Source organism: Strigops habroptila, chromosome 2 (assembly GCF_004027225.2).
Source record: "Strigops habroptila isolate Jane chromosome 2, bStrHab1.2.pri, whole genome shotgun sequence".
NCBI lineage: Eukaryota > Metazoa > Chordata > Aves > Psittaciformes > Psittacidae > Strigops > Strigops habroptila.
Window position 1 is genome coordinate 73,561,096 of NC_044278.2, and position 26,807 is coordinate 73,587,902.

Sequence of the window (26,807 nt, forward strand, 5' to 3'; positions counted from 1 at the left end):
TACCCCTTGCTCACTGCCTCTCCAGAAAGATGCAAGTCTCCCAGAGGCATCACATCTGCTGGCCCCATGGGGATATTCCAGAGATTCTATGGAAACTCCAATAGTTCCAGATGCCTAAATTTAAGCAAACAAATTAAACCTTACAAAGGCAGCTTTGACACCTACAGAAAGTGTGTGTGTGTGTGTGTGTGTGTGTTACAAACACATTACGCGCTTCTAAGTGCCATTAGAAAAGGTTTTAAAATACTTTTCACTTCTTGCCTCAAAAGATCAGCAGCAAAAGTGGCATTTCTTTCCTCTTCACATTATGTTTCCAGCCTATAATACCTTTAATCACACCCAAACCTAAAAGACTCATTTAACCCCCATTTTCTTGTCATCTCCAATTCTGGGAAGATTTTACTGTTCGCAGTTATTTGTTTCGTGTACCTCTGAGATCAAAGCTGCTCAGAGTGAGAACTCTGACGCCCTCCTCGAGGGCTGGCGTTTTCCACGCTGCCCACAGCAATGCAATTCCTTCACAGAGAAAGGCTGCTGACCACGCTGCTGTACTGCAGCTTGCAGGGGCAGCAAGTGAGAAAGGAATTCTTTTATTACTCTTGTAATTCAAAACGGGCTTTTGCTTAAGGAACAGGAAATACAGAAAAGTCAAAAGAAATAAATGAGAGTGGTGTTATAAAAATATTACAGGGGAAAGGAGGAAATCAGAGCAGAAGAAATAAGGGCAGAAGAGACATGCATGAGGTACGACAGTTCTTTCCCCTTGAGGCAACAGATTTCCTCCCTATCCCCAGTATACAAGTGAACATATTCTATTAAAATAAATGACAACAGCAGGGAAAGTGTACTAGTTATGCCAGACTATAGAATGAGAAGAACACAGTTAAACTGATGGCATATCATTCATAGCAGAGTTATTCACACAAATAATCAGCTCAAAAGATTTAAATCACTGAGAGGGCTTAGACTCAGGTTTCACTTTCCAGACACCTTCATTTGCACAGTACCTATCTAATCAGGCTTCCCAATTAAAGTGTTGATTTTCTTTTTAATGAAGACAATAATAAAATCTTTAGCTAAAACAATGTAAGAAGACAATGCATGCTGTCAAATGTACTGGTAACCTAAATATAGCACTTTGATTTGTAAACTGTACATGACAACTGTTCTCTGTTATGTTTAAAACTAGAGTCATTAAAAAGCTGTATTTTGTAGTGATTCCTTTAGAAATAAACATAGTATGCCTTAGCTCAACTTGCAGAGTTAATAAAAACTACACAGATTATGTTAAAAAAAGAAGACGCTATTGATATTTTAATATGAAGGGGATGGTAATTCAGCTTTTGTTGCATTGAGAAGTCATTTTCGGTCAGAAAAGCATTGACTCACATTCACTTGTCATCTAAACATACACACACTTTACAAATATATGTGTAAAAAAAGTTTTTCCAACCCTTTATCGCTGACCATGAAAATATCTGCATTTTAATTTTGTGATCAGAACCACTGAAATCAACTGAGGTTCTCATGAGGCTGGAAACACACCCCAAATCTAAGAAGGTGCATCTAACTACACACATGCTTTGCAATGTCATTTGGTACCCGCTTAAAAAAAAAGTTTCACCGTTGATGTAAAGACGAGGATATACGAAAATTGCCGTTAATCATTACTTTCCCGGGAATTTTATTCAGTTATAGCGACAGGCAGACACCCAGTAGGGAAAACGTCCGGATACACCACTTGCAGCGGTGTAAATCATTCTCATTTCACACAAGAGTAACTTCACCAGCCCAAGGCGCATCCCAGCGGCTCTCCCCTTCCTTCAGGGTTTGCACTGGGCCGAAGCTGCATGGCACGGAACCAGGCACCGGGGGGAAGTTTAGGCAGGTGTCGGCTGCTCCAGGTTTCGCAGAGCCCACACCCCAGCGCAGCCTTTTGTCTCCTGAGTAAGGAGCCAGGCGCCTCCCGAGGTAGCTGCGGAGCCGGTCTGCCCGGACGCTCCCGGCCGCCACCCTTTAACCACCGCCGGTGGTACCAAGTTCAGACCCGCCGCCCCGCGCCCGGGCAGAGCATCCTCGGGAGAGCCGAGCTGCCGCCGGGGCATCCCCTGCCCCGCCGCTCCCTGCGCCCTCCGCCCCGCTCAAGTTGTCTCTTACCTGCCCGCGGGGACTCCGGGATGCCCCGGAGGGGGCCGAGCTGCCGCAGCTGGAAAACTTTCCGGACGGCCTCGCAGCTCGGCGGCGACCCCGCGGCCTCCGGCGCGGCGGCGGCCAGGAGCAGGACGCCGAGACTGAGGACGCAGAGGCTGAGCACGCCGAGGCTGAGGCTCTTCCCCCCATCGCCCGCCGTCCGCCACAGAGAGCGCAGCAGAGCCGCCCGCCGAGCCGCCGCCGTCCGCTGCCCCCTTGCTGGGACCGTCCCCCGGTCCGGTCCCCGCCCGCTGCCCTCTCGGACGAGGAGGGCCGGTCCGGGGCCGGGAATGGGCGTGGGGCGCTAGCGGTAGGGCGCTGCCCACCGCCGATGTCGCGGTGGCTCCACGCCGGGGGCGGGCACACCCGGGGCGGTGCGGGGCGGGGAAACCCGCAGGGAGAGGACAGCACGCGCTGGTATGTAAGCGGTAACCCCCCCAAAAAGCGCGAGAAAGGAGATTTAAAATAATTCGTAGTGTTCTTAGAACTGTTTGCAATAGGCTTGCGAGCTGGCAGTAACACACACAATTAGTCTGGCTTCAAACGCCAAACTTCTGCTTTTCTGACAAAAATCTCCAAGAATTCAGCTACCTTCAAGACATCTTCAAAAGTCAGTTTTCTTAGGCAAAAGTGACAAAACCCTCTCATGCCTACCAGCCAAAGTCCAGTGGCATCTGTCAGAACAGCCAGGCAGCAGCTAGGACCCATCTGCTATCTTTTACACTGCTTGCTTGGTGCCAGAGTTAAGAATCCTCCCCCTCTGCCCGCATGCACAAATTTAAGTATCACACCTTACCCCTTAGAGCTGGAAGTTGTTCTTAGTCCGTCTTGAAGCTGCTGGTGGTCATTCAGCTCTGTGCACCTTTCACTTTAAAATAAATCTCTTATCTGCAGCAGCAATTTCAACACAAGACTGTGAAAACAGTTCTGAGTGTGATTTATCCTATGCACCCATTTGAATACAGGTGACAAATTGACACTTAAGTTATTAAAACTTGCACTAGAGATCAACCATTTCACTGCTGAGCAAAGCAGTAAAAGAATGGCATTACATTAACATTACCCAGTCTACTCAGTTCCTAAGAAGCAGAGAAGACGAGTATTTCCTTTTTTTGAATTATCAATGCTCCTGGACTTGGCAACGTCCTTCTGTCAGCAAGTTCGTACATTATAGGAAATATCCTTTAATAGAAGTTGTTCTACTGTTCTTATACTGTTGATGCATAAAGAGTGAACACAAATGACAGGTCACAATCTTCTTGCTAAAGCAAACGACATATTAGGCACCTCATGAAGAAAAAGAAGGGAAAACAGAACAGAGTCCCACTTGCAAATAAAAAGATTTGGTTAATTTAAAAAATAGAAATAATAAAAAAGGCAATGCCTCGTGTGGAAGCTGGTAGTAGGCAGCAAACTGCTCATCAGTCAGTAAAACACTGCCTTAAACAGAATGCCTTCTTTTAAATATTGAAAAACATCGCTGGGGAAAACAACCCAAATACAGGAGCCAGAGAACACACACAGGATCTTATTCAGCAACTTGAAGATGGTAGAGGAAGTTCTGGGAATCATGAAAGGCCAACCTCAACTTCAACACCTAGTACAAGACATGCAGCACTCACAATAAACATACGAAAATGAAGTATTAGGAGACAGAGAAAAACTCTTGCAGGTTAAGAAATACATGCAAGTATTCCTACTTAAAAAAAAAAAAAAAAACCACAAAAACAATAAAAAGTAGGTTTCTCATTTACCTCACAACTGTACAGAAGTTTGCCAACAGACAAAGATGATGTTGGGAAATCTCTAGAACCCCATGGCTTTAATTTGAATCCTCCCATTTTCCACTAGCAGCAATTCAGAGAAACCTCTACCCTCCTGTTCTACAGGCTAAGGGAAAAGGGAGCGTTTTGGTAAGAAATCGAATATACCTGTTTTAACTAGCTCTTTCAACCTGAGGAAGATTCTAGTTTAGTCGAAAAGGTTTTTGGTTTTTTGTTGGGGGATTTTGGGGGGGGTCAGTTTGGGGATTTTTTATAACTTTAGCATAGGGACTATGAAGGAAATAATTAACTTCGGCTTTATTATGATATTGAATTTAATTTTCTTGTTTTATACTTTGAAGCATTACTGATTTTAGTGTTAAAATGTATATTTTAGCTAACAAGTTTCACAAATCAAATATTCTGGAAAAGGCTATGACATATTTGCGATCACATGCAGAAGAAAGGGACTTCTCTCATTTTAACAGGAAAAGATATATATATACACACATATATATATGAACTTTATGAGACAACATTAACATCAGCTACAGGCCTGTCTCTTTTTTTGACCAAAGCCTTAACATGTGCGCTTGATGAATATTCATGAATATCTAGCGTCAGGAGAAGATGACTGAAGAATAACACTTCCACAAAGTCTGCCTTTGCCTCGTTTTCTTAATCATCACAAACAATACCACTGTATTACCTGAAACACATTCCTCCTAATCACATTAAGCCAAAATGAAACTATTATTTTTGGCACCCAGCACTGTTTCCTGCTCATGTACATAGATGACATTGTACTTTGGACTGCCATCTTGTGCCTACTGAAAATACCTTATATGGCTGTACCTTCCTTGTTTGTAACCTTTCAGAGAGCTCCTACAAAAATAACCCTTCCTGACTTGTTGCTTTGACCACATCCACTTTTCTTGCATTCTTTGTTGTGTCAAACACAAGTTCCTTGGCTTTGATTGCATATCCTTTTACTGTTCCCATCTCAGAGAAGGGGAGTAACTTTCCCCTCCCAGAGGACTACAGCCACCTGTCTCCATCCCCAACTTCTGAAATCATCAAATACTTTCATGCAATCTCCTATTTTGTCTCATATATCTGAAAGCAGTTCAAACATCCATTAAGCTTCTGCATTTTTCTAAGTAATTCTTTAAAGCTTTCTTTACTGTCAGTCTTTTAACTATTATTTTTATATGTACCACAGCAGTTAAGGAAGTTTTTAATTAAGAACTGTTGTGTTGACTAGTATGTTCACATCATGTGCCAGTAGCAAATTCTACCCATCTATTTCTGGTCTAACACAAGCTCTCTGTAGGCTCTTGGTTCTGATACTATTCTTTTGCTTTTTATACAGCTTTAACCAGAGCAGGGATCCTTGAAGTTACAGCAAAAGCACAGAGGAAAAAAACCCACCAACTTTTTCTTCAGTTATTATTCCACAGTTACTATGGTAGGTAAATTAAAAAAAACCAGCCCTCTTAAGTTGAGATAATTAAGCTAATAAAGTAGGGTTAAAAGCTACACAGCATTGGAATCATTACACTACCACACTCTGTTATCATAAACACCACAAATTTATGGTGAAGTCAGTAAAAAGTCACACACAACTCTAAGTTTAACTCATCTAATGGTCCATTAACTGTAGCACTAAAAAAGAGTTCATACTAGTATTACAAAAGTTTGAACTGACTTAGAGATAAATTCTTAAAGAACATTTTTTCCCTCTTAAAAAAAAAATCTGAATTTAACTTAAATCTTTATGAAATCTTACTGAGAAAGCAGTGTTTTTTTTCATGCTTGCAATTACAAAGAATTGTCAGCTGAGATTCGGGTAAGGACAGATGAGAAAGGAAATGCTGGGGAAATAGTTGCAGTCCATAGAGGAGTACCATACACCTCCAGCATTGCATACTCCCACCCCCGAGTGCATAATCCAGTATAAACTTCACTTGCTGCTTCCAACCTACCTGCTATGTGTGGGGACACCTTCCACTAGACCAGGTCCCTCAAAGCCCCATCCAACCTGGTCTTGAACACTGCCAGGGATGGGGCAGCCACGGCTTCTCTGGGCAACCTGTGCCAGTGCCTCACCACCCTCTTAGTAAAGAATTTCTTCCTAATGTCTAATCTAAATCTCCCCTCTGTCAGTCTAAAGCCATTCCCCCTAGTCCTGTCACTACATGCCCTTGTAAAAATTCCCTAGCCAGAGTTCCTGTAGGCCCTCTTTAGGCACTGGAAGACTTCAACAAGGTCTCCCTGGAGCCTTCTCTAGGCTGAACAAGTCCAACTCTCTCAGCTTGTCTTTCCAGTTACTAGTGGTGTTGCTTAGGGCTCGGTGTTAGGGCCAGTGTTGTTTAGTATCTTCAATGATGATCTCGACGAGGGGATTGACTGCACCCTCAGTAAATTTGCAGGTCACACCAAGTTGGCTGGGCGTGTTGATCTGCTGAAGGATAGGAAAACTCTGCAGAGGGATCTGGACAGGCTTGATCAATGGGCTGTGGCCAATGGTATGAGGTTCAACAAGGCAAAGTGCCAGATCCTGCACCTGGGCCACAACCCCATGCAATACTCCAGGCCTGGGGAAGAGTGGCTGGAAAGCTGCCCAGCAGATAAGGACCTGTGGGTGCTGATTAACAGCCACTGAACATGAGCCAGCTTGTGCCCAGGCAGCCAAGGCCAGCAGCTGATAGCAGTACCCACTCTTCATGGTGGGCAGTGACTGCTCCCACAGGTCATCTCCAACAACCGACCCATGCTCTGCCACCCTCAACCATAGAAAACACAGAGCAGAAGAGTGACTGCAACCAGCTCCCACTCCTCAGGTGCTCCCTCAGCTGCAAGAGAAGCCCACCATGCAGGGGAAGGGTGCCCTCCCCAGCCCCCCAGGTACATTGCTCACAGCTCTGCGTTACTGCCTTCCCCTTATAGTGGGACAGGGAAAAGGTTTTTACAACACAGGTGTTGCATCCTGCCTGCACAGAAAGAGCTTAGGTTCTTCACAGCAATTCCAAGTTCAAGCATTCACTTTGGTGTACTGTACCCACAATATAATTGCATGTATATTTTCATAAAGGTTTTATTTATTTAATAAATACTACTCAAGCTACTGCTCAGCTACTGCTCAAGCGTAGCTGAGCAGTCAGCCATTTACTTTGAAAAGTACTTCTCCTTGCTGCTAGGTACGCTGTTTCCATGGAGACTTCCTCAGATATTCATGGATGAACACCCTTAATCTCCTGTTTTCATTAATATCACTTGTCTTCTTGCAGGGTAGTTAACTTGGGCCTGTAGAATTAAGACTTTAGCAGAAGGAATATCTAAGAAGGAATGCCCAGCATAGGAGACTGCAACAAAGCAGCAACTCCTACAAAATACTAGCATGTAACAGAGAAAGAATCTGTTGTGTAATTGGAAGAAGTACAGTTCTGCAACCTGATCCTAATATAAAAGAAATCTACACTCAGTATCAGTTTCAGTTTAGCATCATCAGTATTGAAAAACACCACACTTCTGCAGATAGCTAAATATTCTTTGAAGAATCTACAAAAGGTCAGCACAATTTTGATCATCTCTAAACACAGAATACATGATGGTGTACGTCTTCTTTTCCTTATATGCCACCAAGAGACAGTTGTTCACATTTTACAAACTCAAATACAAGTTTCATTGTGCCTAAAGATGTGAATTAATTTCCCTTAGACTATATCTGATGTTCAAAGCATTTTTACTTCATCAGAACAAATGATGCCCCAAGAGACCCTGCAATCAGAAACTTACTTGTCCAACAAGATGGCCAGGCACCATCTTAGTAAGTTAGCAGATAAGCCAATATGTACATGGATAGACATTCTGACTGTAAATGGTTTCACTCACCTTCTCTTACTATTCCTCATGCCCTTGCAACTTGGGAAGCATTGACTCTAACTCTGTAGTTGATGCCCAGCTTCTCAGTTTTTGTTGGTGGGTAAAACACATTAAAAGCTATTCCTGAGAGGTATGAACCACATGAGTTGCTCCTAAACAGAACGTACTTGATGCTTTAGCTTCCTGCAAATGGACCAACAAAGCATTTATAGTGTTCCAGATTTTAGCTTTCTGTCTTTTTTTTCCCCAAGCAGGTGGGGGCACACTAAAGCATCCAAAAACATGAAGCCCCTCCTACCTCCCCCCTAAAAAAAAAAACAAAAACAAAAACAAAACAAAAAAACAAAAAAACCCCCCCCCAAAACCCCCCCCAAAAAACCCCCCACACCAAAAAAAACCCAACCAAAAAAAATAATTCTGTATTGATTCACTACGTTCTGAACAACTGTAAATCTCAGAAATGTCTCAGTTTTGCCTTGAAATTTTATGTGTGAGTCTCACCTCTACAAGCTCCAAGGTAACAAGTAACAAGCTGGAGTGACATTCATTCTGCTTAGAACAGTTAAAAACTGAAAAAAATATGGCTCTCTGAACATTCCAGTAAGACAGAATAACCCAGGTTATAGCATCCTTCAGAGCACCAGACCCTATCTTACAACGGTGTACCGCTTCTCCTAGTCATATACAGTCTTACAAATTGGTAATCAGAAATAAAAGGTGTCTACGTTCTTTCTTCCTTTGTGTCCCTGCAGCCCTCCACAAACAGCAAAGTTTGGAAACACTGTGTTTGCCCACAGTGTTGTTTCAGTTGTCACAGAAAAACTTTACCCGGAGAGATACAACCATTGTTGGTGGTGTTTTCCTTCAGCTCTCATGTTTTTCCATGTGTGGTTTATTGTCCACAGAACAGAACTGAAAATGATCCTGCCACAGCTCTCAAATTTAATTCTGTGCTGAGTTCTGCCCTTTTGGATCAACTCTTTATTTCTCCCTAACTTCCCTGCACTGAGTTCTAGTTCCCAATCCATACAATGTAATCAGGCAGTTACAGGTGCATGCTTCCCTGGCACTAAATCCAGATTTTAGTAATTAAAAAATCAGAGCAAACCTAGGCACTTCTAAAAGTCGGTAAGGGCTTAAGTAATCACTCAGTAATTGCTCCCAGCCACTTAATTTTACATCATTAGTAGCTACATGCTGCCAGTGTTGAGCAGGTGACCTACCTCACCATTAGGCCCCACCTGAATCGAAAAACTAAGTGAAAGAATGCCTACCAAATCTTGAGTTCAGACCAAAAGCAGTAATTTGGTCACATCTTAAGTAAATGAGTATCAAAGGAAGTGAATGCAGACACTCAGACAATCTAATTTTCTTTAATACCATTCACACATGCAAGATACAAGTAACTGACTACTTGACACATATTCAAATTTTCCACACCTTTCCCAGGTGAACATATACAATATTGATGTATTTTTAAAGTGATAGGACTACGCAATAAAGTCTCTGAGGTTATCCCAACGTGCACTGTATAGTTGTAGTAACCTCAACCTACCAAGTGGGGCACTGGAAGGAAGGACTCCTGGGCTCCAATCTCGTTCTACAGCTGACCAAGTATTTAAAGTGCTAGCACTGATTTCTTCTCGCATTATAAATACACAAAATACAGCCATAACTTCCTATCAAAAGGCTGTTAAACCTCCTCCCTAACTACATCACATGCTCTTTTTATAGATTACTGTATTTTTAGCAAGATGCAATTTCTATCAGCACACAAAACCCTTATGAACTTGGTAGTGAAATTCACAATGCAAAAAGTCAGTTTCCAACCTTACATTTAACAAAAATAAAAATCACACTGTGTAATGATGTTAATGCCTATCTGCCCATAACAATTTGTTAATGGGTATTTCTCTGGTGTTATAGGAATGAGATACCAGAAATGCCTCAGTAACAGAAAAAGATTCAAGTGGAAATTGGATTACTTTGGATACCAAAGCCAATCACCACACAATAAGGTTTCATGAATTCCGCTGCCCTGGAACTACCTATGAAGCTGGACCTGAAGTTGACTTCCCGCTTTGTATTAAACAGAAAAAATGAAGCTAGTAAATGCAAACAGTTAGGCACAGGTCCTCATGAAAAAAACAAAGGTGCTACCCAAAAGAAATTACATTTGTTCTTCCATCGGAACAAAATCTTTTACAAACTGAAACCAAACTGCTCCCCGCTAATGAGCTGACCAATCGTAGCTCAAGGCATATCCTGGATGAGGATCTCTGAATTGCACATTTTTCCTGTTTTGTCAATAGCATTACATAATTTTCATAGAAACTATATATTGCATTTGAGGGACTTCGAAGTCCACTACAGGAACAAGAATTAGACATTGCAGCATGTAAATCCTTTGAGAGGTTAGCTTGTTATCCACTAACTGTTCCCGAGTATTGTAAGGACAATACAAGCATGTAAGTTTTATCGTAGTGCTGCACGGTTTTAGCAGAATTTATGAACACTTAATACCTTAAAATAATATTAGGAATAACTAGGCAAAAAATTATCAAAGAACATACTTGGAAATATTATATAGGCTTAGAAGGTAAGGCAGTTCTCCAGTAAATCACAGAATGGTTTGGGTTGGAAGTGACCTTACAGATCCATCTAGTTCCAAACCCCCTGCAAGAAGCAGGGACACCTTCCACTAGACCAGGTTGCTCAAAGCCAGTCCAACCTGGCTTTGAACACTTCCAGGGATGGGCATCTACAACTTCTTGGGGCAACCTGTACAATGCCTCACAACCCTCACAGCGAAGAATTTTTCTTTATATGTAATGTGTATCTACCCTCTTTCAGTTTAAAGCCATTCCCCCTTGTCCTGTCACTACATGCCCTTGTAAAAAGTCCCTCACCGATTTCCTGTAGGCCCCCTTCAGGTACTCGAAGGCTGCTATCAGGAGATATTTTGGTCAGGAAAGCTGTCATCTGTCTTGCCTATATAATCCAGCAACATCGAGCAGGAATGCTGTCAGCTATGCTGGTTTTAGGAATATTGCTACCGATTCTAAACTGGCACTTTGCAAAGGAGCCCTTTATATTTTATCTTAAGCTAGACAGTAATAGTGGAGTTTACACTTATTTAAGAACTATGAAGGGTATTTAAATAGTGGCTTAAAACACAAGTCAGAAGTGTTTGGCCATTTAGAAAGTTCCTGATTCTAATTTTTGTTTTTAAATTTCGAACTAATTCAATACAGCTGGAACTGAATTAACTTGTTTTGGCATTATGTACAGTGACAGCTGCAAAGCATTGGAGCCACCAACTGTTCAAACATGGCAACAGCTACCTAACGTCTATTCCAGAGTAGTTTATACAAAACACAATGTGCAAAGTAAGTTCTGTCACCACTGAGTTTCCTTAATTACTTAAGATATGATATTATCATATTTATCCTATTAAAATTCTGGAAACTTTGTATTTTATAAAACAAGCATATTTATCTCAAACGATCATATTGCTACCTCTAAAGGCATGACATGAACTTAACACCCTAGAAGCTCTTCCACTTCTCCCTTCAGTTAGACACTCAATTGACAGTTACTGATAGAGGTATACAGCAGATACAGTTCCTTGTGCACCAGTTCATAAAAAACAAGTTTATACAAGCCTTTTACAAAGACTTTTACACATTTATCAACGCAATTATAGCCATAATTTTCAAATATTTAATGGAAGTTATTAATAAAGTAATCAGCAAAATGGAAAAGATCAGTTCAGAGCATACAGGTAAAAACCCTACATGTTTTGCTCAAAGTACACTTTGACATATTTGCTAACATTTTTTCTTGATTTTTCATGTTTATCTTGAGCTTCCATCTTCAAATCTAGATACATATTCCTTCTCCCTATTTTATTTCCTACCAGCACCTACTTTGACCATGCCTGTCTGTCATTGAGCTGCACCAACTCAGTTGAGGCTGTAAAATGTCTCAGTTGTTCTAAGGTCTGCCATTCTGTGGAGTTGAACACATCATTAGCAGGTTTGCTGGTGATACCAAACTGGGAGGTATTGTCGATTCTCTTGAGGGATATGATGCCTTGCAGGGGGATCTAGATAGACTGGAGCATTAGGTAATCATCAATGGCATGAAATATAACAAGCCCAAATACCAGACTCTGCATCCGTAATAGAGAGGAGTGACTGACGAGCAGCCCTGCAGAAAGAGATCTGGAGTGCTGGTCAGCAGCAGACTCAATGGGAGTCAGCAGTGTGACCTGTCCGTCAAGAGGGCAAACTGCATCCTGGGGTCCATCAAACACAGAATAACCAGCCAGTCAAAAGAGGTGATTATACCACTGTGTTCAGCATTGGTGCTGCCTCGCCTGTAGTATAGTGTGCACTGACACTGGACCCCACAATTTAAGGATGTGAAGGTTCTTAAGTGCATCTACAGTAGGGAAATAAAGCTGGTGGAAGGGCTGGAAAGCATGTGCTGTGAGGAGCAGCTGAGGACCTCACAGGCTTGTCTAGTTTGGAGAGAAGGAGGCTGAGGGGTGACCTCACTGTTCTCTACAGCTTCCTGAGGGGTGGAAGTGGAGAGGGAGATGCTGAGCTCCTCTCCCCGAGATCCAGTGACAGGATGCATGGTAATGGTTCAAAGCTGCACCAGGGGAGGTTTAGACTGGACATCATGAAGCATTTCTTTACCAAGAGAGTGGTCAGACACTGGAAGAGGCTTTCTAGAGAGGTGGTTGATGCCCCAAGCTTGTCAGTATTTAAAAGGCATTTGGACAATACCCTTAATAACATGCTTTAATTTTAGAAGTGGTCAGCAAGTTGGACTAGATGATTGTTGTAGGTCCCTCCCAACAGAACTACTCTATTTTCACCTGAATTCAATCAACAAAAATGAAGGAACACATGGACAATGCAAGCTTTTGAGTATTTTAACCAGTGTACAAGTGTCTAGTGCAAACTTCAGCTTGCAAAGCATCTTGGAACAAGCTGAGTTTATATTATAATACTGCAGTTTTGAGGTATATAGCAGATATGACACAACTTAACTGCAGACAGAAGCAAGCTACTAGGTAAATCAACCACACAGCCAAAAAAAGAGAAACCCAGATCAGTTTTACTTTGTCTTAACGCAATGTTGCACTCAGTACCATGAAGTAATAGCTCAAGCATCTAAGAAAATTACTTTAAGTGCAGCTCAGGCAGCAGACTCTACAGCAAGAAATATTAGACCAACTATGAGAAGTTTCATGTCACAAACCTTTCTTCAGGTATGTAAGCCATCCTATCTATTACTATTGTATGACCACCTAATTCCCTGATGGAGAAACAAGACTCCCTCATGAGCGTATAAGGGCTGTGGCAAGGTCACACTATAACTCTGCTCACTCACTATCCCAACTGTAACAGCAGATCCCTAGGGAAGAACATAACATTTCTCCTCCATGTCCTTCCAGCCATCTGTGACTGCAGAACTTCTTGAATTACTGGTCACATTTTCTTCAAGCACTCCTTAATGGATTCTGCCCCCTCCTCTCCATCCCAATTTTGTCCAGTTGCACCTCCTCACCACTCCCAACACACCTGGGTATCTTTCTGTGTTTGCAATCTAGGCAGGGTAAAGCAGCTCACCCTGCCAATATTTCAGAATCTCAAAAAGAGCAGAAAACCTTGTGTCCTTCTGGGTTCAGCACCTGCACTGTCCACAACTAACTCAGTCACCAGAAAATGCATTCCTGAAAAGAACAGTTGCTTCCTCTCCCAAACAGGTTTTCCTGGACGAATTTCGTTTCCTAGACACCACCAATGAGAATGAGGAAATACACATGAAATGCTGACGTTTCGTCAAACTACAGTGGCTCCTCTGTTTCCTGATTTGTAGCAGGTTATTACACAGGAAGTCATTTTACTAACCATCCTGTTCTTTGCCTTACACTGTGTGGACATAAATATATACTAACTTTTGTGTATTAGCAGCATTCCCATACACATATATTTACACACACAATAAATGTACATACCTATACAGACACACATATATATATTCTAAGAAAGAAAAACTATAGACTAGGGAAACAAGAAGAAGCTATGAATAAAGGACATTTCCTTAAGTTTGGAAAAAGTAGGAATGCTCCTGGTCTGTTTATATCACATTTCTCAGCCCCCTCAAGGACAAAGATGTAACGTCATTTGTGAGTGTAGTTAGTTTTTGACCTTGTATGCTCAGAGAAAGGCTAGCCCTGAAAAAAAGCCAGGGGAAATCAGAGAAGTTTTAAAATCAGGGAAATTGCAAATAGCTGTAGCTTTACTCAAAGCCTTCCCAAAATGTTCTCTGGAATCACAGTAGTTATTAAAATTATGACCAATACAATGCTATAAAAGGTTTTGATCTACACATGAACAGTGGGATCAATAACTATACGTACGGGGAACAACATTAGCACTTCTTGCAATGACAAATTCTGACTCTGGAGAAGTATGCTTGTGGCATAAGAACCAAAATATGAGATGTTAGCAGTGCCTAAGTCCACTTGAAGCTAATTGAAGGTGAACTTCCAAAACTCTATTTGATTTTAAAAATGAGATTCCCAGTATCTTAAAAACAAACAAAACAAAAACCCACAAACACTGGAGTGAGTCAGAAAGAAGATTCTGTACATGCACCCTTCAACCTCATTCCTAGAATCCTAAATTCACAACCTTTGGAGAAGAGATACATACCTTTGCCAAAAAAGTAAAATAGTCCACACTTCCATACAGTGGATGAAGGACATTCCAATCTACAACCTTGACTCCCATTACTCATAGTGTTGTGCAATTTCTACATATGAATACAAAACCACCAGCTAAAAGTACCAGACAACCTATGACTGGAATGTGACAATTTGGCAGCTGTAATGTAAAAGCTATCTATCAAATATTTCATCTGAAGGATTGATCAGCTTAGAAGTGAGTTTCATTAAATAAAAATAAAAGGAATCTGAGACCTTAAGCATATTTTGCCAAAGGTTGTTCACCAAAATAAGAAATGTGACAGGTACTTCTTTTTACCAACACTCCCCTGCTTAACACATTCATTCCCAGTTCCTTTTTCTTCCCCTGTAATTCACTTTTATTGTTAAGACACTGTTAAGTGCTACAACATTCCATTGCACTTGCATACAAAAAAAGTACTGGTCCTTAGACTCCCTCCACATTTGCCCAAGAAGTATGCTTAGTATTCTGGTATTTTAGGCATAAAGTCTCCTTTTACACTAGCATCACAGTGGCCTTTTAAATATGAAGTCAAGGAAGACTAGTACAAACGTTGTACTTTTAGACTTGTTGGACAATTTAAGAAAAGGAGTCTGAGAACTTTTAGCAAAAGGCAAACATAATCCTGACACCAAAACAGACCCACCAGGTCAATCAGTTCTTGCCACTTACAAGATTCTCAGAATAAGGTATGCACAAACTTCCCAACTATAAATTGGGAGCGCATGAGAGACCCAGACACCAGGGAAGTTCTGATTTTGTTGGGGGCCATAAAAAGCCAATAGGTGAGGATGTTCCCAGGGAGTAAATAAAGAGGTATCTCTGACTAGTAAACAGGAAAGTGAAACAGCTAGCTGTGGCTCTGATGGGTTGTTCAAATGATTCAACTGCTGATTAATGCACCAGTTCTACAGGTTACAGCTACCACATGAAAGACCACCACAAATGCCATGCCTTGCCAGTCAAACACAAGGTGGTGCTGCTGTCTTACACAGAGAAGTGGCACTCTGCTATCTTGAGCACACTGCACATCAGCTCAAGACCTGGCATAACAAAGTGCTGCCTTCATTTCTCTGAATACCAGTGAACTTGGATGTCAAGCCAAAACCAGACAACCACAAGAAATTCAAGGCAATCTGGGTAAAGAGAAAGGTCACACTTCCCATTATAACGCTCATCTCATCACAATGGCAAGGACCACTTAATCCCAAGGAATGCTTCTGCCACAGCAGCACCTTGTCCCAATACAGAATCATGCTCTGGGAATACCATCTGGTAGAAGCTGTAACAAGAGCTGTTACAACAGTGGCTGCCAATATAGGAGGGAGAGGGGACACAAAAAAATCCCACAAACTTGAGGAATGACAATTCTCACTTTCCCAGCTTAATTTCACTTAACTTTTATGGCTTTTCTCCTTTCAGCATGTTAAGGTGATTTGCTATAACCAAACAAAATCTAGTCTTTACCAAGGAGGGATGTCTACTATCCCCCCTGCTTCCTCCTGCTCCCTGCCCCCTCCCACCTCCCTCCTTGGCCGGAGACTCCCACCATGGAGTCTCTAGCCAAGAGACTACTCAAATAACCTTAACAGTACTTTGGTAGCCCTTCTACAGTGTCTCCCTCCCAGTTATTTACTTCTCTCCCAATCCATCAGCAGACAGGGAAGAAATACAGATGCACATTTTTATACAAGTCTGATCTAGGTTTTGTTCCACTGTGCCTTATTAGAACTTTGTAGAAGATCATAAGTGAAGAGCCTTTTTACCAATTTGTTGTTTAGGTTCTTTGGCAAAGGTTCCCTTGCAGTTAACTTCTATAAAGGAGAGAGAAGGGGCAGACTTTCCAAGCTCCTTCAGGCTGTACAGAGAAGATTCAGTTTATCACGAGCAGTACTCTGAAATACAGTCCATGTTTCAAGGGTTTTTCTTGAATACTAGACAGTTCTTTTGTTTCTGCAGTGCGTCTAAGAATATACTTACATTCTTGTTGGCTTTCCATACTTCTTGTGAAAGAATCTAAGGTGGAATGTAACCTAATTTAAATGTCCTAGAAATCTGCAGTTTTCTAGAAGTAGGTGATACCCAACATATATAGCTTTGCTATCCCCAAAGGGGAACAGGCCTACAAATCAATACACATTTTAGACCAAACTCTAATTTAACACTAGAGAAGCACTTACCAAGTGGAACTAGTGGAAGTACACATATAAATAATTTGCAAGATTGCAGACACCAGACTGTGGTTCTGAGATACGGACACCATTTACCCAGCTGTCTGTACTGAATGCCTCAGTATACACAGTGCTGTTCACAGCTCCCACAAACTATTTCCCAAGGTAACCACTCACATCTCAGAGCATGAAGTGATACCAGTTTGAGTTTGGGTGGGAGTTATACCAGTAGACGAAGGGTAGAGCTCAGATTCCAGATTCTGTCCAGACATGCTATTTTGACAATTGCTACATGAAAGTAACCCAGAGAAGCATCCTACTGGTGAAGGAAGGCTTACTTTTTTATATACTAGGCTATGCTGCCAGGAAACAACCTTAAGATTTGGGGAGAAAGTAATGTTAATATAGGAGTACCATCATCTTCAGTTGATGAAATACTGCTGAATGGATCCTTCAAGGCTTTGATTCCTTTTTAACTACTACTCTTCATTCTCACAGTGAAAAATTATCAAGACAAGATTTTGTATTTTCTGAGAAAAATTCTGAAAACCACCAACTTAAAGTAGTAACCTATGAAAACTCTTGGTATACACGAAACTACAACCAACTCATGTAGTAACAAGCAAAGGAACTCTTCACTTTCCCTCTTAATGGAATAGTTCAGAACTGTGACACTCCCACATTTCCTCCCCTAAGTGCCAAAAAATCACCCACCCCCTAAACTACTACGCTTCCCTATGTATAATATATATCAGAGCAGAATGAGATACCTTTGAAAAGTCAATACTCTTGGGCACACTCACTAGCCATGTTGGGATACAACCAGTAAGAATTAAGGATAGTCCACTGGTCCAGCAGACAAAGCTCTGCAGGCTTTTTTTTTTTCTCCCCACCTCTCTCACTTCCCTGGGGACAAAGTGCGGGTGGGGCGGGGGAACACAACCCCAAACACACACACACACGGCACAAAAATTAATTTCACTCTTTTATGAAACTAGGTTTGTAATACATACAACTGTTGCACTGTTAGAAACCCAGAGTGGCAAAACAGTGTTTACCACTCCAAAAGCACGGTCTACCTTCATACTTCCTTGGAGAAAGCAGTTTTAGCCTAACATAAAGAATTCTCTCCCAGTCATTACTTTTCTCCCCCTTTTTTGCCCCTACTCTAGCCCCAAATTTTAACCTCCACCTCAACCTCCTCATGTTTAGAAACACTTTAGTCACACAAATACATGAATAACTATTTTTCTTTCTTTCAAATTCCAAGTGCAGTACCTATTTGAATCCATGTATGTAACTGCATTTTCCTGACTGGGCATTTCATTATTAGCTGAATTTAATAAACAAACCTTATAAACAGACAAAAATAACTTGAACAGTAGATACCAGCAAGTGAACATCTGTTGTCAAAGTGATTGGTACAATCCTTAGATATGAGTTGCTAGGAAATAAAGGTAAAAAGGAACATCCTAATTCAGAATACAGCTTCAAACAGGAGCTGACTCAGACCTAGCCAGACAAAGAACATGCTCACTTTTGTTTGCACTGATCTCCATGGATAACCCGTACTGCAGATCGCTCACGCAGTCTCCCCAAGCAAAACCTGCTTTTACTACCCTGCTAAAGCAGCCTCTCAAATGCTGCCTACTAGCATCTATTCATAACTCAACCATTTGATTTCACCTGGGATCACCGACTTTCTGCAAATGGAAACACATGAATGGAGAGAACTGGAAAGAGCTACTTGCCTGACTTCTTTCCCATGCACCCAGATATTGAAGCACAGAGACAGAGGCAGACTTAAGAGCCAATTTTATTTTTTAGCATCTCTAAGTCCCAGTTTGCCACAAAGTCAGGTGTTTGAAGCTTACAGGCTAACTGTCAAAAATACTCCAAGGACCTCTGGTATGTTTGTTAATCATGACAACTCCAATATACTTTCTGCATTCATTCTTAGAGTTATGTCACTAAGCATACTTGGGCTTTCTAATACCTAACCAGTTCTTACACCATACTCATACTTCATACGCCATACTTCATATACCATACTCACCTCCACAGAAACCCAATCCAATGCTTTTAGAAACCCTAGCTATCTGTTACTGCAAAATGAGAGTTAAATCTCTACTAGAAGATGCTGACAAATACAAGGACCAACACGTATTGGTGACGTACAGAAGAATGTTAAAAAACCAGCTGTATGACCTTCACACTGGAACCAAATTATGAACTGAGCAGTTCAAAAGGCACAACCTGCTCAAAGTTAACCACCCTGTGCAGTATCATACTGCAACAGGGGCTAACAGAATTTTGATGTGATGGCTGAAAGGGGGAACTTCTTAACACAAAACGCTAAGGCACTATTTCCTGCAACAGACCTCGAGAATAAGCATAATGTAATTTCAAAGAGATTCATGACTTGCAGTGGAACAGTTGTTTTGATAGACACACAGATAACATACTCATGACTTATGCTTCATCTGGTAATAGTGATGCAAATGAAAGAAACTACATCCCAGAACTGTAGTATCTTGCTCATCGTAGTACATCATATCAAGAACTATTTAACATAATGCAACCACACAGCTATATCCCACATATAGTAGCTTCTGATCATAAAATCTAAGTATCAATTACTGTTCAATCAGCACACTTCTCAAAAGCTTTTCCTAGATGAGAATTAAGGGGGTTTTAATTTAGGTAAAATCTCATTAGCAGAGCTTATCACACACACCAACACTCTCTCACACAGTTAAAAGTTATCCCTAAGCCATAGCCATTCTTGTTTCATTGTGAAACCTTTTGTTTCAGTGTTTTTACTGAATCAGAAAAATCTGATCAGCCACCTCACAATACCAATTTGTAGAAACTGACTGTAGAAATTGAGATACTTAAAAGAAGCCTCTAAGACACACAAGACATTTTGTCTTGAAAATGACAAGTAAAAAACCAAAAGAAACAAAACCAAATCCCCCCCAGAAACAAACACCACCCCCCAAAAAATCCCACTTAAGCCCACAGAGGTTTACAGGGTTTAACACAAAGATCTTCTATTTCAAAGTATTTATAAGCTTTCCAAATACTACAGCAATATTCAGATTTTTACAGATTTACAGATTTAAGATTTAAAGTTGATTTCCCACACCCAACACAGGCCCTTGCCAAAGTAGCGTGGGGTGGAGGGGCTGGATGGTGGGGAAAGAGGGAGAAAAAGAAAAGAGATAACACATATCGGAACAACTAACTAGTGACTCTGTATTCCCTAAGTTGTCGTATTTTACATTTCCACAGAGGACAGTTAAAAGAACTAGAGAAGTGATTAGAAAAGTGCAAGTCCAGTACAACTAGTAGAAGCAGCTTGCTTTCTGCATCAAACACATTAAGCAGGAACTAGTTAATTTGTTCTATAGCAGGAAAAAGCACTGTCATAAACACACTTGGAAGATGTATCTGGAATCTTTTAAAGATTCTATAACATGTCACCCAAAGGATTTCTTATTGTTGTACGACGCCTTATCCATTGTTAAAATCCAGACCATTTCTATCCAAACTGCTGACATGCCCCACAGCAGGAGAGTTGCTCTAACATTCTTGTCAGTCACAGCAGTATACAAGGCATAGAAAATACAGATTAACTGAAGTTATGCTAGTCTCCTACCTTAACCAAACTTTCTACTCTTTTTCTTTACCTACACATTCTTGTTTTCCCTACCTTCAACTGCATCCTTGATGGCCTCCCATCTTCCAGGGAATATCCCACTTTTTCCAGCAGGAAACAGATCCACATAATTCTACTGCAAGTGGGACATGACCAGCCACCACTTAGCTGCAGGTCAGATTCCCCAAAAAACCAAAATTCTTCAACCAAATGCGGGAGAGCAGACACATTTTCCAGTGACTACAATATAGGAACATGAGCATTCACGCATTTGTCACACACTTTTTGCCTTCTGAAACATTGCTCCATTAGGAGCTCAGACTATACATTTAATAGCTAGTACTAACCAGCTAGCTCAGCTGACAGTAATCAGAACCAAGGTCTGAATCCCAGATATGCACAGAACACCAATCACCAAAATAAGCATTTTTTTAGGTAAAATACTCTCAGCCAGCTCTATTCACCAAACTTGTGTAAAAATCCTGTTCCACACAAAGCATGCTGGCCACACGTAAGAGACTTTAATGTTGGGGTGTTTTTAACTAACTAGGGAGATTGCTTCCTTTGGCTGCCGTGAATGCCTAAAACTGGTACAATTTGTGATGCTTGAAGGAATCAAGTCTTTCCAGTGATGAACGTAAGTGCTAAAGTCACAAAACGGCATCTGAGGCTACCCAAATTACAGCTATTTGCACTTACAGCTTTGTCTGTACAGTTCACTACCCACTCAAAGAACTTGACCAAGTTCTCGAGTAGCCCAAAGTTAGCTTATAATCAAGCATTCTGTTTCTGGACACTAAGACTTGAATTATTCATGTGTCATGTCACCCTAGTGAGGAAAACATAATGAAATGCTCAACACCCCACCCCAAGAAACAAACAAAACCAAGAAAAAAACCCACACACTCCCACCCCAAAAACAACAGGTGAGCCCAAAATGAGACTGAAGTCACAGAATTGTTCACCTATTAAATGTGAAACTAGGCAAAAGTTTTTATTTAACAGTAAAAATGAAATACTGCATTGGTATTTTTTTTTTTCTTTCTTCTTAGAAGGTGGAAAATCCAGAATAACTGAGAGATCAATTTTACAACTCTCAGTCTTACTCACGGGGCCACTAGCCAGTTCCCCTCCAGCCAGGAATCCTACTGGCTATGGCAATTAACAGCTTTGCATTAAATCCTGTTAAAAACTTAAGTACACTCAATGCATGCAACATTTTTTGTTTGCCATGTTTCAAACTATCTTCCAAAATGGGAAGTTTCAGAATCACTAGCATGCAACAATGCTAGGGTGGGAACACATGCCTAGGTTACTGGATTCCAGAATGACAATTCTCATACACCGTGTTAATAGGTACCAGTCTCAACTTTTCTCCTGCTGACCACATCAACTGAAGGAAGACAGATGCTTGTTAACACCACTACACAGATGTAAAAGACACAAGCACAGCAGATAATCCATCAGGAATAGTATATAGTAAATGGAGTAGAGAAGAATCCTAATGCCACACTTTCGTCTTCCCCCAGTATCTTCTCTAAATTTAGGCATCATCCAAAAAGGTGAACAGGAAAGCAAATGACTAGAAGTTTATACTCTTGAGAACAAATCTGTAGATTTCATAGCAAGGCTATGATGAAGAGTCTCAACATGAAGCAGACCACTGCTTTATGATCCAGTTGCTTTATCTCCTGTATCCATGACATTTCTGTGTTTTATATACTGAATGCTATTTGCCTATTCATCTGAAGCTACTAAACCCAAACACTTAGAAAGGAGGCTTCAGGGAATGAGTTCTAGTCTAGTGAGGGGGAAAAGACCAGTAAGGAAAAGAAAGGCAGTGCGGAAACAAACCCTGTAAGCCAAGTCCCACATGTGAAGAAAGCTGCGGGTCTTCATAAGGCTTTACAGAGAAGACCACTTATGAACTACACAAATACACGTGATATATTTTAAAAGATGAGAATTAGTGAAAAGCAGAACATTGAGTGTTGTATTCATTTTCTCATGATAGTATGTCAGCTATGCAGGAGATACACAACTCTCTGCTTCCACAGCAGGGCATGTCCCTTTCTAGTCCTATGTTCATTTAATGACTATAAACCAGCTATTACTCAAAATGTCTGCTCCTGACAGTCATCTCACTAGCTGATTTGCTATTCTCAAGTCAAGACAAGAAAGTCAATTCTAAAGAACTGGTCTTTCACTATTATCCAGTGACAAAATTAGTGAAAAACAACTGCTTAATTTCCCAGCACACTTTCAGATACTAAGAGTATACAGAGAAGTTTTCTATGGTTAACAGACAAGGTTTTCCTTATAAGGCTAACGGTGTATACTAGAACTTCAGACAAGTATTAATACTGCTTGGAATTTCTAACTTTTAATTTAGAAAGACAGACTACATTATGCTCTTCCTGCATAACAGACAGTAAAATTAAAAAAAAAAAAAAAAAAACACCAAACCAAAAAACCACCTTAATTTTCAGCAATTCCTAAAAATATGTGCAAGCTTATCTTCACTAGCACTAAGCTCGCAGAAGTTCATATGGCTCAGAATAATTCATATCAGTTCACCTGAAAAAAAATATTACCTGTATCAGAGCCAGTAGAAAGAAATAAGCTTCTCATCCACATGACAATGTCTTAATAGACTCAGCTGAACACATCTGCAGAAAGTGCTTCTTGGTATTTCTGCAGAATTTTTAAACTGTCAACTTGTTTTAGCTACCTAACCACTCCAGTGAACCTTCTACAGAAACATCAGCGACAAGGCTCAGCTTATTTCAGTAAAACCAGCCAAAATTCGCAGCATTACTTCTCTCCCTATTGTCTTCTGTCAACTAGAGTTCAATGTCTCAGCTATGCCGAAACTAACATATGCAGGATTAACAATCATTTCTTACGAAACATGCTCAAGTGACTGTAAAGAAAAAAAAAAAGTAACTCAGATGGAACTTGATGTACATGGCAGGACTATATTCACTTGCTACATACCCATGAGAAAGCTACTGTTTCAACTCATTCTAATGTATCAGAATATAAAAGTATTAGATATTTTCAAAAAAGAGCATGCATGCTTAACTTGAAACTTCTGATAAGTTATATAATTAATAAACCAAAACCTGATTGAAAACATGCAAAGACGACTGATATTAGTTTACACAGGCATTGCTGCAATAGCCCCTTGACTGAAGCATCACTTACCACATCTTTAATATGCTGTGACGGTTACGGAATTATTCTTCACAGACTTGCACCATGTAGAAATGTTTTTTGGAACCCACGCAATTAAAAGATTAAATGATGGAAACACTATCAGTTTGTTTTCACATAGAAGCATTAGAACTAGGTACACTCCAACATACCTGATGGACAACTTAAGGCTCCACGGGCATAAAAACTGCTTCTGCAAGCATTCAGCTTTAACGAAGTTCATCGTCCAACTGTAATACACATCTTCAGGCATTTCAAAATGTGGTGCTTACATGGCAATACAAACATGATCACATATTAAAATGCTCCTGCATTTCAACTTTTAAGAATATTGCTTTTAAACTCAAAAAGGAGTTACACCTGCCATCACCAGCAGATTACCACAGAAAATTATTGTATAGAAATCAGGATGAGACACGCATCTTCACCTGCTGACTTCACTGACAAAAGCTTCCTCTAATCAGCAAGACTAGAAAGAAAATGTTAAGTTTGGGAAAAAGACTATTTTGGATAAGAAGCCTATCTGAAGAATACATTTTTAAGAAATAAGGATAGAAAAAGGTGCAGAACTTCAGTAGCACATAGGAAAAGCCTAAGTTGGCTTGGCTACTTAAAAAAGAAACTTAAGAGATGCCAAAGCCATCTAAGATTTTTCAACGTCTTGCTAGAGCAGAGAGTAATGTTCTGAGGCACCACTGCGATATACACCGACTCTGGAAAACTGTTTTCAACACTCCTAGGAACAACAACCCATTTAGCTTTTATTGTTTTAATTTGAAGTAAGAACAGCAAGGGCACCATTGACCCAAACAGTCTTAATTTTCCTACCATGCAGGAACTTTAGAGTACTATATAGAGCCTGGTAGCTATAAGCGACAAATTGAGTACTTTGAATTTACAGCATCAGTCCTATGGAAGCCTGTTTTAGGAAATAAAACCATTAATGTTTGAGCCACAAGATGTGTTGAATGCTCCACTTGCAGATTTTACAGTGACACTCCCTTACAGAGCTGGTGACATCTTCCCCAACCTACCTCAGCTTCTTTGAAGCAGTTCTACTTACGAGTTTCCCCCACCTAAGCTCTTCAGGTAACTAAGAGTTTATTTCACTGCTATGCATCACACGCTAAGTGATGCACTCCAAAGGTTACAAGCTGACCACTGTTACACTCGCCATGAATGCAGACACTCCACAAGAAGTGGTCACCTGGCTAGTATATTAAAGATTCCATAGCTGAGGAATTATTAAGGCCCCGCCTGTAACGTCATTTATTACTGCTAAATTTGACAAATTCTGGATGGAAGAGTTAAGGCTAAAAATTTGCCAATTAGAATAGAGTTTCGATATAATAAAAAGCATTACAAAATAAAGCTGCTAAATCCTTCCTGTAACTTGAATTTGAGAAGCACGCTTACACTGAGTAAGTCAGAACTTTCATCCAGATTTTTTGATACCCAAGATCTACATCTTCCCAACAAACTCATGAAGAAACTGCAAACAAGTATCCACCTCAGTTTAATAGAAAGCTAGTGACAGCCTTAAAAAAAAAAATATAAAAGAAACATCCACACTCAAGGATTTCAGTAAATACATATTGTCAGCAACAAATCCAGTACATACAAAGAAGCCAGATACAGAGAATGAAAGTCTGGTTACACAGCAAATTACATGACATTTTTTTTCAAGAAGAAACTTAATAATCTTAAATTTCCTGGATCAGTGAAGGAGAAATTCCTTAAAGCTACCGAAGGTGTTTCAGCCTCTATCCCCACCAACCTCAACAGGCCGGGACAAGTGCAATACCACAGACACACACAGCATTGCAACTGATCCCAACCTGTGTAGAAAGGGGTACAATTTTTTTTCACACTCACTGACTGACTTGTCACTGCCACAGTCAGTTTTGCATGGATTTGCACAGCAGAGTATCATACAGCTGGATGCAAACCTGCAAAACTAACCAGAGAACAGTGTTCAATTAAATAATAAATAAATTGTAAGGCATGCTGAATATGTAGTTCTACAGCTAGCAGTACTTTAAGTGCTTATAATGCAGTAGATTAGTGAACACTACCTGCACTATAAGCACTTTAGTGCTACAAGAGCTGTCATTCACTAGGCTGCTGTTACAATAAGGAAGGCCACAAAAAATCCCATAACCAGCAGAAAGCATTCAAACTCCTTGATGTAGGTTATAACAGGCCACCATCAGTTTTGCATAGATTTGCACAACTACACTCTTCTTGTAGTGCAACTATGCAAAACTAACAGAAGACTGCAAAGCAGAAAGCTACAGGAACATCTACAGTCTTAACCTGAGTGACTGGATGAAGACATAACTTCTTATGCCAGAAGGAGCACTTAGGGCAGTAGATGCTAATCTACTTCACTATCTGCACTAGATGCACCTTAGTACAAAAAGCACTTGACACCACCACACCGTACCTTTCCGATCTCTGAAGGTCCTGCAAGATCTCCTGAGGCAGTTGTCAACATAATGCTACAAGTGCCTTCACTGCAGTAGGTTCCATACATCACTACCTGCACTGTAAGCACTTTGACATTACTCTGACGCAACCAGTGTTTTTAGTAATTCAAGGTATGTTGTCTACCTTGTACCTGCTGAAAAGAAAAGAACAAAGTGAGTATTTGGTCAGGTTCTGAATTGCACACCTTTGACCACCAAGCTTTGGAACAAATATTCACACTTTGTTTCTGGGCTAAAGACCTCCTTCAGAGTAAGCCGCAGCAGCACATAAGCCCAATCCAGGACTCTCACACTGTGTACTAGGAGTATCAAAATCAAAGCTGACTGACAGTGGAAGAGCCCAATTGTGAAAATGACTCAACTGCTTCTCCCATACCATTCTCAGAATGCCATCGCAACTCGTAGAGATAAAAATAACTATTAGTTTTCAAAGACTAATCTGAAATAGGGTGAGAACTCCCACCACCTTTTCTCAATTAAAAAAAGGGATAAGACCAACAAACAAAGTTTATGCCCAATTTTACGTCATTTGGAATTTAAAATTTACGCTGAACAGATCACACCACCAGCTTTCAAAAGTCCATAAAGCACTTTATGACATGCCAGGTGCTCTTTTAAGCTTTCTAATTACTTGCTCTGTTGGCAGATTAGAATATTTGCTGCTA

The 26,807-nt window shown here is 40.6% G+C and overlaps 1 protein-coding gene across 1 annotated transcript in view; it reads right to left on the minus strand.

Moving 5' to 3' along the window:
• Positions 1-2,898, minus strand: part of GPC5 (glypican 5) — a 588,911-nt gene extending 586,013 nt beyond the window's left edge. The window contains exons 1-2 of the mRNA XM_030477566.1: positions 2,845-2,898; positions 2,158-2,494 (exon numbers count right to left, since the gene is read on the minus strand). Of these exons, the coding sequence (XP_030333426.1) occupies positions 2,158-2,494; positions 2,845-2,898 (391 nt within the window). The remainder of the gene's footprint in view (positions 1-2,157; positions 2,495-2,844) is intronic.
• Positions 2,899-26,807: the final 23,909 nt, after the last annotated feature.